This window comes from Cucurbita moschata, unplaced genomic scaffold (genome assembly GCF_002738365.1).
Source record: "Cucurbita moschata cultivar Rifu unplaced genomic scaffold, Cmos_1.0 Cmo_Scf00005, whole genome shotgun sequence".
Classification (NCBI taxonomy): Eukaryota; Viridiplantae; Streptophyta; class Magnoliopsida; order Cucurbitales; family Cucurbitaceae; genus Cucurbita; species Cucurbita moschata.
In genome coordinates, this window is record NW_019268521.1 from 5,565,220 (window position 1) to 5,578,312 (window position 13,093).

At 37.5% G+C, this 13,093-nt stretch overlaps 4 protein-coding genes across 10 annotated transcripts in view; all 4 read left to right on the forward strand.

Annotated features, from left to right (window-relative positions):
- Positions 1–2,908, forward strand: part of LOC111443019 (serine/threonine-protein kinase EDR1-like) — a 9,356-nt gene extending 6,448 nt beyond the window's left edge. Inside the window, exons 7-13 of one of the 2 annotated variants that reach the window (XM_023080616.1) lie at positions 871–971; positions 1,545–1,623; positions 1,697–1,795; positions 1,884–1,952; positions 2,044–2,093; positions 2,181–2,357; positions 2,437–2,908. In XM_023080616.1, coding sequence (XP_022936384.1) covers positions 871–971; positions 1,545–1,623; positions 1,697–1,795; positions 1,884–1,952; positions 2,044–2,093; positions 2,181–2,357; positions 2,437–2,539 — 678 coding nt within the window. In that variant the 3' untranslated portion in view covers positions 2,540–2,908. Of the gene's footprint in view, positions 1–870; positions 972–1,544; positions 1,624–1,696; positions 1,796–1,883; positions 1,953–2,043; positions 2,094–2,180; positions 2,362–2,436 lie in introns of those variants that run through there. The other variant, XM_023080617.1, reaches the window with a different exon arrangement.
- A 210-nt stretch (positions 2,909–3,118) lies between these two features.
- On the forward strand, positions 3,119–4,957 carry LOC111443023 (uncharacterized protein ycf36). Of its 4 annotated transcripts, XM_023080622.1 has the most exons (6): positions 3,120–3,824; positions 3,961–3,989; positions 4,072–4,128; positions 4,209–4,464; positions 4,577–4,649; positions 4,689–4,957. In XM_023080622.1, exons 1-5 carry the CDS (start codon positions 3,341–3,343, stop codon positions 4,609–4,611), a joined length of 861 nt encoding a protein of 286 aa, XP_022936390.1. In that variant the 5' UTR covers positions 3,120–3,340; the 3' UTR covers positions 4,612–4,649; positions 4,689–4,957. The 4 variants fall into 4 exon arrangements, with proteins under 4 accessions (XP_022936392.1, XP_022936390.1, XP_022936391.1 ...); XM_023080624.1 differs by having other exon boundaries at positions 3,119–3,824; positions 4,558–4,957; XM_023080623.1 differs by having other exon boundaries at positions 3,121–3,824; positions 4,563–4,957.
- Positions 4,958–5,435: 478 nt separating this feature from the next.
- On the forward strand, positions 5,436–10,008 carry LOC111443025 (protein REVERSION-TO-ETHYLENE SENSITIVITY1-like). 2 transcript variants are annotated; one of them, XR_002710416.1, is made up of 4 exons: positions 5,436–5,553; positions 6,761–7,201; positions 7,452–8,364; positions 8,457–10,008. XR_002710416.1 is itself a non-coding variant. In XM_023080627.1 (3 exons), the coding sequence occupies exons 2-3, from the start codon at positions 6,893–6,895 to the stop codon at positions 7,872–7,874; spliced, it is 732 nt and encodes a 243-aa protein (XP_022936395.1). In that variant the 5' UTR covers positions 5,436–5,553; positions 6,761–6,892; the 3' UTR covers positions 7,875–10,008. The 2 variants fall into 2 exon arrangements, 1 of the variants encoding a protein (XP_022936395.1); XM_023080627.1 differs by having other exon boundaries at positions 7,452–10,008.
- A 1,351-nt stretch (positions 10,009–11,359) lies between these two features.
- Positions 11,360–12,631, forward strand: LOC111443028 (abscisic acid receptor PYL2-like). 2 transcript variants are annotated; one of them, XM_023080629.1, is made up of 2 exons: positions 11,360–11,952; positions 12,094–12,631. In XM_023080629.1, the coding sequence occupies exons 1-2, from the start codon at positions 11,727–11,729 to the stop codon at positions 12,435–12,437; spliced, it is 570 nt and encodes a 189-aa protein (XP_022936397.1). In that variant the 5' UTR covers positions 11,360–11,726; the 3' UTR covers positions 12,438–12,631. The 2 variants fall into 2 exon arrangements, with proteins under 2 accessions (XP_022936397.1, XP_022936398.1); XM_023080630.1 differs by having other exon boundaries at positions 12,097–12,631.
- The last annotated feature ends 462 nt before the right edge of the window (positions 12,632–13,093 follow it).

Below are 13,093 nucleotides of genomic sequence, written 5' to 3' on the forward strand. Positions count from 1 at the left end.
TTTTTTTTTTTTTTTTTTTTTTTCTAAAAACCCAATCAATTAGCATTTTTAAGATCCAAATGCCCTTGTTTGGAACTGGAAAATGAACAAATAGGGGAAATTTGGGAAGCATAGTGGAAAAAATAGAGAATTGTAGCTAACATTTAAAAGTGGTTATGAAAGCACAGGCAGAGACGATGAAGACTGGAAATTTTGTTTTGAAGGTTCAGAATTGGGTCTGGAAGATCTGGTTGATCTGGTTGATCAATGAATTTTTGGATCCATATCCATTACCATCATCTCTGTCAAATAATTTTGATTCAATCATTTCTTAACTTATATCCTAAGAGTAGATGATTACTATCCAAGTATTGCCTACTCTTTGCATGTTTAAAATTTTGACGTATTTACAAATATTTTTCATTGGGCTTATTTGTGAGATCCCACCTCAGTTGGAGAGGAGAACGAAGTATTCCTTATAAGGGGTGTAGAAATCTCTCCCTAGCAGACGCGTTTTAAAACTTTGAGGGAAAGTCCAGAAGGGGAAGTCCAAAGAAGACAATGTCTGTTAGCGATGAGCGGGCTATTACAAATGGTGTTAGAGTTAGGTATTGGGCAGTGTGCCAGTGAGGACGCTGGCTCCCAAGGGGGGTTAATTGTGAGATTCCACATTGGTTGGAGAGGAGAACAAAACATTCCCTATAAGAGCGTGGAAACCTCTCCGCTTCCCTATAAAGAGGATAATAGGCTTGGGCTATTAAATTATTTCTGCAGTATGCTATATTTGCAGCTGGCTCTAATTTTTGTTCGTGAGATTTGTTAATCGATAATAATCTCTTTAAACTTTAAAGGCTTTCCTTGATGTCGTTAAGCTCCTGCTTATTAATGCAGGTTGAAATCATGTTAAGACTGAGGCATCCTAATGTCGTCCTTTTCATGGGAGCAGTCACTCGCCCTCCACATTTCTCTATCCTTACAGAGTTTCTACCCAGGTTGATTTTGCTGCTTCTTTATTTTTCTTCTTTAACATTATTTCAGCTTAACGATTACGTCGTTCCATGTTCTGAAGGTAAATGCTGCAATATAATTTAGTTTCTGTCATGATTTTTATATAAGATTTACATCTTTTAATGAGAAGCTGCTGTGGGTCAATGTTACGTTGAGGTATCATGCTTATTCTCAATGTCGCCAAAAGGATTTAAATGTCGAATTGTTGATGTTAATGCAAATATCATGTCGGGTCGCCTTGTCAGTATTGGGTTTCATGAAATAGCACAAACTTTCTGAAAAATGTACATTAATATTCTTCCTGGATTCTGTTCTGTTACTGAACTGAAAAGGTATCTCCATATGAGTTTGAAGAAGCACTTAGTTTTTACCCTTGAGAAGTGATTATGGATAAGTTTTACAAGCTACCTCGAACAATTGTTTTAGATATCTCTGTGCATGAGTTATGTCGTTGTCGAGAAGCCTTGTTAGCATGAGCTGGGTTACTGCATCTAAAGCAAATTAAACTATATTCATCATCTCCTAATCCTTTGTCTATGTACCGACAAACAATGCAGGGGAAGTTTGTATAGGTTACTGCATCGTCCCAACTCTCAACTCGATGAAGGGAGACGATTGAAAATGGCTCTTGATGTGGTAAGGAAAGTCCTTCCCCCACAAAATATGGTTTGCTCCTTTTCTTTTGATAAATCTTTATTTTTCTTTCCAGGCCAAAGGAATGAACTACTTGCACACAAGTCATCCGACCATTGTCCATAGAGATCTAAAATCTCCCAATCTGCTTGTTGATAAAAACTGGGTTGTCAAGGTAACATGAAATGAAACTCTTTTGTTCATAAAATTTCCAAGTAGGGGAGATTGATCTTTTCTAATTTCTAACCTTTGTCGCTTCATAGGTTTGTGATTTCGGTTTGTCACGTGTCAAGCAGAACACATTTCTGTCTTCAAAGTCGACTGCTGGAACGGTAATAACCTTGATAATAGTTAGCTTGATAATTAGCACATCCGGGACTTCCATAGCAATCGATAATGCTAATTGTTTCTACTTAATTGTAGCCTGAATGGATGGCGCCAGAAGTTCTAAGGAACGAACCAGCCAACGAGAAGTAAGTTTCGACAAGGCATTGAACTGACCCGACGCATCTTTTGCTCAAATTTGACACAATACTGACAGTGTCTTGTATGGCATACAGGTGCGATGTGTATAGTTTTGGTGTGATACTGTGGGAGTTGACGACATGCTGCATACCATGGAAAGGTTTGAACCCAATGCAGGTTGTAGGAGCTGTTGGATTCCAGAATAGGCGACTGGAGATTCCAGAAAATGTTGATCCTGCAGTTGCACAGATCATTTGCGATTGTTGGCAAACGTAAGTTTCAAACTTTATCAATACCCATATATTTCTCGTTTAACTTCATCTATATCTTGAAGTTTCACTCTTTTCACAGGAACTCGCATCTGAGGCCGTCGTTCTCTCAGCTTATTACTCGACTGCGACGCCTTCAACGGCTTGTTCAGGAAACAAACTCCGAGAATCAAATGTCGGAGTGAACAGAAAAGATTCACTTGCATTCAAATCGAAGAAGTTGTTCGATGGCTTGAAGAGTCAGAGCAACCGATATCGGTTCTTTTTTCGGTTCTCGTTTTTTTAGTGAAGTTGTTTGAAAACACTACAAACTGGATAGGGAAGTGCTAGTTCATTCAAAGTGGGGGCTCAGCACAAACCTATTTAGGAATGGAAATGGCAAATCCTTCAAAACAACAGGTAGCTGCATTAGTTAAAAGTGCAGTGGAGGGATTTACCATTTCTATATATTGTAGTTCTTCATGTGTAGTAGGTTGTATTAAGTTCACATGTAAGAAAATTCCCAGATGAATGGGAAAAAAGAGAAAAAAAAAAAAAAAAGGAAAAAGGAAAAATAATAACTCCCATGCTCAAGCTGTGTGTGTCTAGCTGCGGAGGCCTTTGGGGAAATTGTAAACATTTGGTCTCTGCAGATTACTGTGTAAAAGAAATTTAACCCTTCGAACCCTCACAAAAATGAAAAGCAAAGAGAAAGATTCATATGCAGTTTTTTGTGTTCTTTTATTTTGTTCTTTCTTTTTCTAGCAAAAATGAAGAACATGGCTAACATTGTAGCTATTTACATGCTGTTTGTGCAATGTCCTTAGATCGTTAGATGTAGAAATTTAAAAATGAATTTCAACTGGCAAGATCGTCAGATGTGAACCACTCAATCTATCATGTATTTCCATTCCAAAAATCTAATTTGGATAGAGAGTTTGGGCAACCAGATACATAGCATAAATCGTTGCCCGGTCGTCGGGAACCAAATACCTGTGACCTGAGTCATGTATATACTCCCGGGAAAACCATCGCCGGCGACTTTCTTTCCGTCCGCACCGAACCCCAGACCTCTAATTTCACCTTTCAAAAACCCAAGACCATTCCACCTCCGAAATTCCCCTTCCAGAATATCCCTCTCCTTCTCTTTCCGAAAAGGAAACAACATGCCGTCGGATACTGGCTGCCCTGTTCCGCCGGAGCAGCTGCCGATTAATGAATATCAGACTCTCTCCACCTCTTTCCCTTTCTCCTGGGCTGTCGGAGATATAGTTGAGTACTGTTCTCGATTGGTCGCCACCGGTGCTTCCTTTGCGCTCTTCATAGGACTTCCGGTTGCTTGGTTCGGCACCGTGGGGGTCGAATCGGATCCGTTGAGTCGATCTCTTTGCGCTGTTTCGAGTGGAATATTATTCGTTACGATCGCGGTTGTCAGGATGTATCTCGGTTGGGCTTACGTCGGTAACCGTCTACTCAGTGCGACTGTAGAATGTAAACTCTCATTTCTGTGTTTCTTACTTTTAGCCCTAGAATCGCAGTTCTTCGTTCAAAGATAGTACTGGATTCTTTTCTTTCCATGTCTAGCGAAAAAAATTTCATCATCGTTCTGAAATTTTCCTTTATACAGACGAAGAGACCGGATGGTACGACGGCCAGGTACACTCATCCAGTTCTTCTTCTTCTTCTCATAGGATCAAGATTCCATTTCATCTCTGAAATTAAGACCTCATGTTTGCAGATTTGGGTAAAAACTGCCGAAGTTTTAGCCCGCGATCGCCTCCTCGGTTCCTACACTGTAAGCAACCGATCTCGATCCTAATTTCGACTTCCTCTCCATAAATCCAAGTTTCAGTTGCAATTTAGAAATCTTCTCAGGTGAAGCCGGTGCTCAGTAGGCTAAAATACACTCTCGTTAGCCTTGCGGCATCTCTGTTTGTGTCCATTATTGTGCTCATCAACATCGATGGAAGCCAATTGCTGGGGCCTTTCTTCACCGGAAAATATGCAGCAGATGACAGCAGCAGCAGGGTCATTCCCGGCGTTTATAGCGACGAATCCGCCAGATCTTTCGAGCCTGATGCGTTCTGTGGGCGTGGCGAAGATGATCTTCCCAATGACATTCACTTCGCTGGTAACTGATTGATTAATATTTTTTTTTCTTTAAATAATAATTTTTTAAAATTATCTATTTTCTCTGTTTCGTACGTTTCTAATTTCATGAGAGAGTAGATTGAAACTGGCAGGCTTAATTTGTAAAGGAAAAGCCCAAATCACATAATGAGCCCAGCCCAAATCATAGAATGAGCCCAGCCCAGTAGCTACCGCACCAGTTTCTACAGAATGAGCCCAGCCCAGTAGCCACCTCACCAGTTTCCACAGACTCAGCCCAAATGCTCCTCACTATTTGTTGCTTAATAGTTAACCAATAAGAAGCTGACACCTGTATTGCGTTAAATTATTATTTACTTTAATTATATTCTCTTTTTTTTTTTTGGATAAGACAATAATTTATTACTTTTTTGTTGTCGAATTTTCCGTAAATCCTGTTTACAAATTTTTCAATCAACGACTTTTTTTTTACTGTTCAGTCCGTTTTTCAATAAATAAATAAATAAATAAAATTATCTCCATCGGCTTCACGCTTCCCAATGTAATATTTCGATTTTCCACATACTTTAGGCATAGTCCAATTTTGTGGCTGAATCATCGTCATTACATGTGACCATTTTAAAAATAATTGTTCATGTTAATAAATTTATTTTTATTTTTATTTTTTATCTAGAATCTTCTTTTATTATTATTTTTTAAAAAAAATTATGTATGCACTATTCAGCTAAACATCGAATTTTTGTTGTGTTAAAAATATTAAAAACTATATACTAAAAAAAGAAATATATTATATATATATATTTCTTTTTTTTTAAATGTGGGAGCGAATAATTTTAAATGTGTTAATAGGGCTCCACGTGGAAATATCCGGGTTGGGTTCATGCATCTGCTTCTTCAACCGCCATTCTCTTTCTGGCTGGGCAAAGTGAATAATTATCTTTTTTTTTTTTTTTTTTTTTTTTTTTTTTTTTTTTTTTTTTTTTTTTNTGGCGGGCTTCAATTCTCAGCGATGAACGATCCGACCATTTTCACTAACAACCATATCGTCCTCTTCCTCTGCTTCGTTCCCCTGTTTTTCTCACTCGCGCGCTTTCTTCACTGACCATTACAGGTGAGTTGCGGGCTTCATTTCTTTGCTCTACACTCCTTCCTTTGAAATTTGTTTTGTTTGCTTCTGTTCTTCTTCTTCTTCTCAATGTATTGTGTTCTAATCAACTCAAATCTTAAGGACTGGGGGCGGTAGTCGTAGAGGAGTCCTGAGAAATGGAGTTTCTTGTCCTTCTAGTTTCAGTAGCTTTTCATTTTTCTGTGAGGTCTATTTGCTGCGCTGAATTACCTTTTTATATATATAACAAAAAAGACGGAGTTGATTGCGTGTTTTTTGGGATTTTTTTTAGGCCCTAAAATCATGTAGTCTCCCTCCGATTTTAATTCGTGGATTGTGATCTCTGCTTTAGAATGCTGAGTTGTGCTTAAGAAAAAATCTTCGATCTAGGGGCATGAGAAGATGCAGATGGGAGGAATTTAATTGTGAAGAATATCTATCCACATTTATTCGTTGCGGCTTAAGATCAAAGTCGATAATTGATAAATCTTTCGTTGTTGACCGATTTTGAAAATAGGCTTTCGACTGAATAAATATACGACGAACTATCGTTAGATCCTGAAACATTATGTATGTTTAATAGATGGGGAAGTTTTATAGTTGTATCATAGGATTGGGCCACGCGGGTTTTTCCGTCGATCAGTGGGGTGAGCTCATTGTGGAAGGAAATATCAAGAAAGAGTTCGAACTGTACCCTGATCAATGCATGAATCCAAAAAATGGAGGATGATAACGTTTGAGTGATCATTAATATTAAAATGAAGTTAGCTGGGGTTAGAAAATAAAGAATAATGTGGATCTTTAACCAGTTGGCGATTGATACAGGATAATTTCATCTTAGATTCTTGATCTGATCAATTTTTTTTTTTTTTTTTTTTTTTTTTTTTTTGTGAAATGTCAGTATTAGATCAGCCACAGAACCTTAAACTGAAAATATTTGTAACGTAAAATTTCTTGGTCGTCTAGTTGTTTTGTGCAGTTTTTCTTTTCTTACGAGTGCAATTTTTTAGACGACGAAGAGACATTATGGAAGGTTGATGACGGTTACATGGTTCATTGAATTTCGATTAGAACTTGAAATGGTTTATGTCTGCCATAATCTGAACTGACAATCGATCATTTTAATGATCTTGAATAATGAACTTTGATTTGTTCTTGCCTTTTAATCCTGTTGTTTGTTCATCCTTTTGAGAAAGTTTTGGTGTTGCAACAGATTACTACTCTGAACCCTGCATCCATGATGATGAAGGGATTGCAGATTTGGTTGTTTTCTTTTTCTGCAAGCAAATTCAGTTTCTCTCAGTGTGTGGCCTGATGCATCTGTTCCAATTATTAACAAAGCTATATGGTACCCGGAAAGTATTCTAAAATGAAGCCACAAGCAGTTTATGATATTGAACTCGTCAGTTCTACGCAGAGCATAAAACATGAATTCTGGCCTCTAGATGCAATCGATCCGGACCAAGCGAAGTTCCCATGCTGTTTGGTTTGGACTCCTCTTCCTGTTGTCTCTTGGTTGGCACCTTTCATTGGCCATGTTGGGATTTGCAGGGAGGATGGAGCTAGTCTAGATTTCGCAGGATCAAATTTTGTGAATACCAATGACTTTGCATTTGGTTCTGTTGCGAGGTACCATCAACTCGACCGAGAAAAAGTAAGTCCATAGCAATCAGTTGCACAGAAATATTTCGTGAAATTAGCGCCCTGTTTCCTATGTGAATACGTACTGCTTTTTACTGAAACTATCTACGCTTTCTTTGTTAGCTATCTCTCCCCTGGGTGCAATGCCATCTTGTTTCAAGGATGGCTATCATAGTCTCTCTTACCAGTTCTTTTCTCTGTAAACAGTGTAAAATTTAATGATGGATCATTAACATCGTATTGAAACCTTGTTTTTTTTGCAGTGTTGCTTCCCGACAAGCTTAGCTGCGCATAAATGTAACCAGGGCTACCAGCATTCACAATATGGAACTGCCATTACCTGGGACGATGGCCTACAATCAAGTACACGGTATTTCGAGCATAAATCGTACAACCTTTTTACATGCAACTCCCACTCCTTTGTTGCCAATTGTCTGAACCGTCTTTGTTACAATGGATCGATGAGTTGGAACATGATAAATGTAGCAGCTCTAATTCTGTTCAAGGGGCATTGGGTTAATGGCATGTCAATTGTAAGATCATTCCTTCCCTTTATTCTGGTGGGCTGCCTGGGCATTGCCATGGTTGGATGGCCCTTCTTGATTGGACTGTCATCTCTTTTTCTACTTTTGGTTGGTTGGTTTGTTATGGGTACTTATTGTATAAAAAGCCTGTTGGAATGCTAGATTTGGTTGAACATTTGTAGTTGAGAATCACCGAGTGATGGTTCTCCATCCATTGAGAGAGAATGTTTGCTCATATTTGTTGAACTTCGAACTTAGAGCAACATAGAGTTTTATATAACGTGTAGAAACATACTATTTTGGTTCATTTGAAAGCTTCAGTATTGTATTTGTTTAAATATTAAGATCTGTGAATCTAAAATTTTATAATGCTTGGTTTTATTATAATGTTCTCTTTTGATAATAATGTGTGTCCATTGTTATTTTATGATTCCTCAGACCGATTGCACTCAAATAGAAAATTCCAAATTTAAAATCCTTTATCCGAAATGGACCGAATCCATACTAGGTTCAGTCAACTGCCTGTCAATCGAGCTCTAATCGACCCAGATTGTTTACTTGTTCATCTCTTTCCTGCTTTGTTTGCGATCTCGATCATGCGATGTTCAGGATTCATGAAATCCCTTTCGGTTTTCGCTGTTAAGGACGCCGGGTATGCTTTTATTTTTGGTTCTTCTAATCAGCCTATTTAAGTCTCTTGGAGTATTGTTTATTAACAGATGATGTTTAAATTCCATTTTTCAGGTGGTTACATGAAATCTAGCGCTGTAGTGATTGCTGATTCAATCGAAAATCTCTGGAAGCAAAGTTCAATCAAATACAGAAAGCTTTCCAGGCAGAATGTAGTCACCAAGTGAGCTACTTTGTTTTCCTGTTATATTAAATCAGTAGCATGAGCCATTTGGCACGACTTTTCTGTAATCACGTTGTCTTCTATGAATATGAACAAAGTTGGAGCGGAATTGTGTAAAAAACTTAAGCCATGAAACAGATGCATTATTGTGGCTTATACTTAAAGTAACCAAAAGAATTGAGTATAAGAGGAAAGAGAAGGATACAGAACCCACAATCATATGGTAGTTCTATCAAATAAAAGATCTATATCCACCCACACTTTCATTATGATTTCCACGGTAGAGTTAAAAGAAATTCAGAGACAGCCTCTTCTGAGCTAGCCCAATTAACATTCTGAATCCTTAGCATACTTGGACAATCGTCTTCTTCAATCACTCAGTGATACAAGAGCGACAATCCTTAGCATACTTGGACAATGATTTAGTTGATTTTCTTAATACTTTCATGTACCCTTCATGTGACTGTTGGAGGTGATTTTTTCTTTTTTTATACATATTACTGTTCTTCAGATGATTTCGATACGAGTGAAAATACTTTTCTTGACCCTAATAAGTATGTTTAGTCGGATATAATCTTACTTAAGTTGATGACGTCTAATTTCTTATGATGTACATTTGAATGATTTCTAGTTAGTATTTAGATAAATTGTAGATTTCATAACATTGAGTCTATAACAATCTATGCGTTGATCTTGTGATAAGTAGGAAAAAAAAACGTGAAGAAACTTTGAAAAAATGAGTTTGAACTCAAGCTACCTGTCACTAAGTAGATATACTTTTAAAAAATAAAGCTGTAGACAGTTGAATACTATATGAGAAGATGGAGATTAGATCTTTTGGAAAATATGTAATAAAGAGTTATCTAGTTAGATGAGTTGATATATTAATGGAGCCGTGAGCCAGAAACTGTTGTAGGAAATCAGCGTGCTAGAGGTTGAGGCGGAGGCTGAATATAATAATGGGGTAAAGGGTAGGATGGGTGAAATCCAAGGCAAGTCCTAGTGGGATGAGTGAGGACAAAACCAGCATTGAGTTTGATTGGAGGCAGAGAAAGGCAGGCATTATAAGCCCGAGATTGATGTCTCTCTCACCCCCAATGGCTTATGTAAGCACCGACACCAACACCAACACCATCACTTTAGTCCTTCCTCCAATGCCTCTTCTCAACCCCCACCACCTCTAACTCTTTTCTTCACTCTTGGGTTTCCTCCAGACTGTCCCTTGACCCCACTTTCCCATTTCTCTATCCAATAATAATAATAATAATAATAATAATAATAATAATAATAATCCCCAGCGCACAAATCTTAACAACCATTGTAATCAAGCCTAGATGAGAATGAGATGTGTTAGAATAAGAAACCAAGTTTTGTTCTTGTAGAACTGTTTGGTCAAAGTCAAACAAGCTCCAGCTGTGTTTGAGATATACATGGAATAAAGGAGAAAAAAAAGCAAGCTAAACTAGAAATTTCTAGATTGCAGACCACGTTTAAAGCTGTCTCTCTTCACTTCTTTTTCTCACTCTGCATTGATACAAGAAACCAAGTACTGGATGGAAGATAACTCTCTACCACCTCAAAAATAGGAGTATATTGTCTGCTTTAAGCACAAACTCTTATGTTTTTGCTTTAAACTTACCCAAAAGGCCTCGTACATGTATTCCTTGCTTGTAAACCCATGATCATTCCTTCAATTAGTCAACGTGAGATTCCTTCCTAACAATCCTCAACATATATCAATCCATTTTAAATCTCATATTGTATTTTTATTCTTTCTTGTTTATTTTCTGAGTTTAAAGTGTGAGGAATCCTGCAAAGAGGAGTTAAGATCACGTAGGAGTTTGTTATACATTTCACATGATCCACGAATCTCCAACTTTGCCTTTCCAACGTTTACCACAGCTCCTTTTACATTTTAGCCCTCTCTCTCTCTTTTCTCTCTCTCATGATTTATGAATTAAGCAATTTGAGTCTGAAAAGTCTGAATCCTCACAGCTGTGTTTGAATTGTGTATCACAATAGGTTTTGTATAGTATAATCTTTATTTGTAAGTTTGTGAGATTAGCAAGTAAATTTTGCTTCCATTTCATTATTCGAGACTATATAGAAAGTCTTATTTTTGATCCAGATGTCCTTAGGGCATTGAAAATTGGGAACTTTTATGAGGCAGAGCATTTATAATTTGCAGAAAGTTGTGAGCTTTTTGATCCCTCACATGACAGCTAGCTAGATAGATGTGTGCAGCAAATTTGAGTAAGGTATGAATATTTGATGGATATACAAATGGTTAGTTGGTCAAAACCCAAAATGAGTTTTGTTGTTGCTGCTGCTACCACCTCGGTAAGACCCAAATTTAAATGACTCTTACTCTTGTCTTCTTCTCATTAAAAACATACAAAATAGCCTCTCTAAGCAGCCTCCTTTTTGCTATTGACATGAACCTTCCTCGTATAGTTATTGTATGTCTGGTTCGTTGAATCAGTATCAGTTGCCAACATTTATTTTGATTCCTTATGGTAATCAAAATTTAATCATTTATGATTCATGGATTAGAACACTATTAGCACAACTATATGCATTAATATATCTGTAACTTCCATTATTCTGTTATAGCATTATATCTCTTGAGTTATTGACTTATTTATTCTGTTATAGCATTATATCTCTTGAGTTATTGACTTATTCTACTATAGGGTGAGATCCCACGTCGGTTGAGAAAGAGAACAAAGCATTATTTATAAGAGTGTAGAAACCTCTTCCTAGCAGACACATTCTAAAAGCCTTGAGGGGAAGCTTGAAAGGTTAGCAGTGGGCTTGGGCTGTTAGGACAATATTTGCTGGTAGGTAAGACAATATCTGCTGCGGTGGATTTAGGTTGTTATAGTGAGTGTGGTCTCGTGAAAAGAAATTTGTTTTTTTTTTAATTTAATAAACTAGAATATACAATAATGGGAAATCCCAAGGGCATGGTTGTCCAAAAGAAAGTGGGGGTCCCTCGTGCATCTACTGCTACATCTTTCCTGTCCTGGTTTTGCACATAATATATATAGAGATCCGTTCGTCAGCAAAGGCTCAAAGCTTTGTCTAAGATTCCCCCAAGTTGCAGTGTGTTCATTGAAAGATTAGAATTAGAATAGATGTAAAATGCTTGTGGTGTTGTAATGGCCGCCAAGAAAACGTCACCATTGAAGGGATTAGAGGCAGAAGAATACCAAGAACTTGAAGGCCTCGTTGAAAATTACCACAAATTTGAAGCTTCTCCCAACACTACCACTTCCCTCATCACCCAACGCATCGATGCCCCTCTCGACGCCGTCTGGCCCTTCGTCCGCAGCTTCGACAATCCCCAGAAGTATAAGCATTTCATCAAAAGCTGCAAAATGTCAGGTCAGCGTTTAAAGATGGTCTCATTATTCTTTGTCGACCCAAATCATGCATAATTTACATAAATGGTGATTTTTAGTATTTCAAAACTAAATTAACGTTCAAAACATGTTTTTTTTTTGGTTGTTTATGTGCTTTGAATAGCAGGTGATGGCGGCGTTGGCAGCATCAGAGAGGTGACTGTCGTCTCCGGCCTCCCGGCATCAACGAGCACAGAAAGGCTAGAGATTTTGGACGACGAGAAGCATATTTTGAGCTTCAAGGTCGTCGGAGGAGAGCACCGGCTGAACAATTACCGATCAGTGACGTCAGTGAACGAGTTCAACAAAGACGGCAAAGTTTACACCATCGTTTTAGAGTCTTATATCGTCGACATACCGGAAGGGAACACCGGCGAGGACACGAAAATGTTTGTGGACACTGTCATCAAGTTGAATCTTCAAAAACTTGCTGGGGTTGTCATGGCCTCTCTGCATGAACACAATTAGGGGTGGCGACGGCGGATCTCCGCCGGCGGAGGATGGGATGGGACGTTTTTTTCATTTATTTTTAAATGTTCGTATGATGATTAGTGGTGGGTCGGAATGTTTTTGCAGGTTGAATTTGAATTTTCGCTTGTTCTAATTCATTGGGTTGGCGGATAATGGATTGGTTGGGAGAAGAAATTACCTGATTCATATTATATATATATAGGACAAATATTGTCTTAATTGATGTTTTATCAATAAATGAATTATGGGTTTTTTTTAATCCCTTCTTTACTTCGAAACTAAAAGATTATATAATTATATAATTACGAAGATTTAGAATAGCGTATTAAATTAAAGCAAAACCTGGTTGGAACAAATTTATATATTAATGCAAAAGCAATCTACTAAAGTGCTCTTCACATGCAATTGCGTGATTTAATGATCATCACAAGTTTGATTATTGGATTATTTGCTTCTTAAGGAAAATCATTTTTTTGTTCTTATCATAAGTTTGTGTCACTTGAAACCCTCCATAGTTGACTTTTACATTTAATAATTTGGACTTTGATTCTTATATTTATTTGCATTTTGAAAGCACTTTTGAAAGAAAAATCACTTTTAAATGGGTTTTTCTAATATTTTGAAGAAACACTTTTCTAGAGATGGATGGAAGT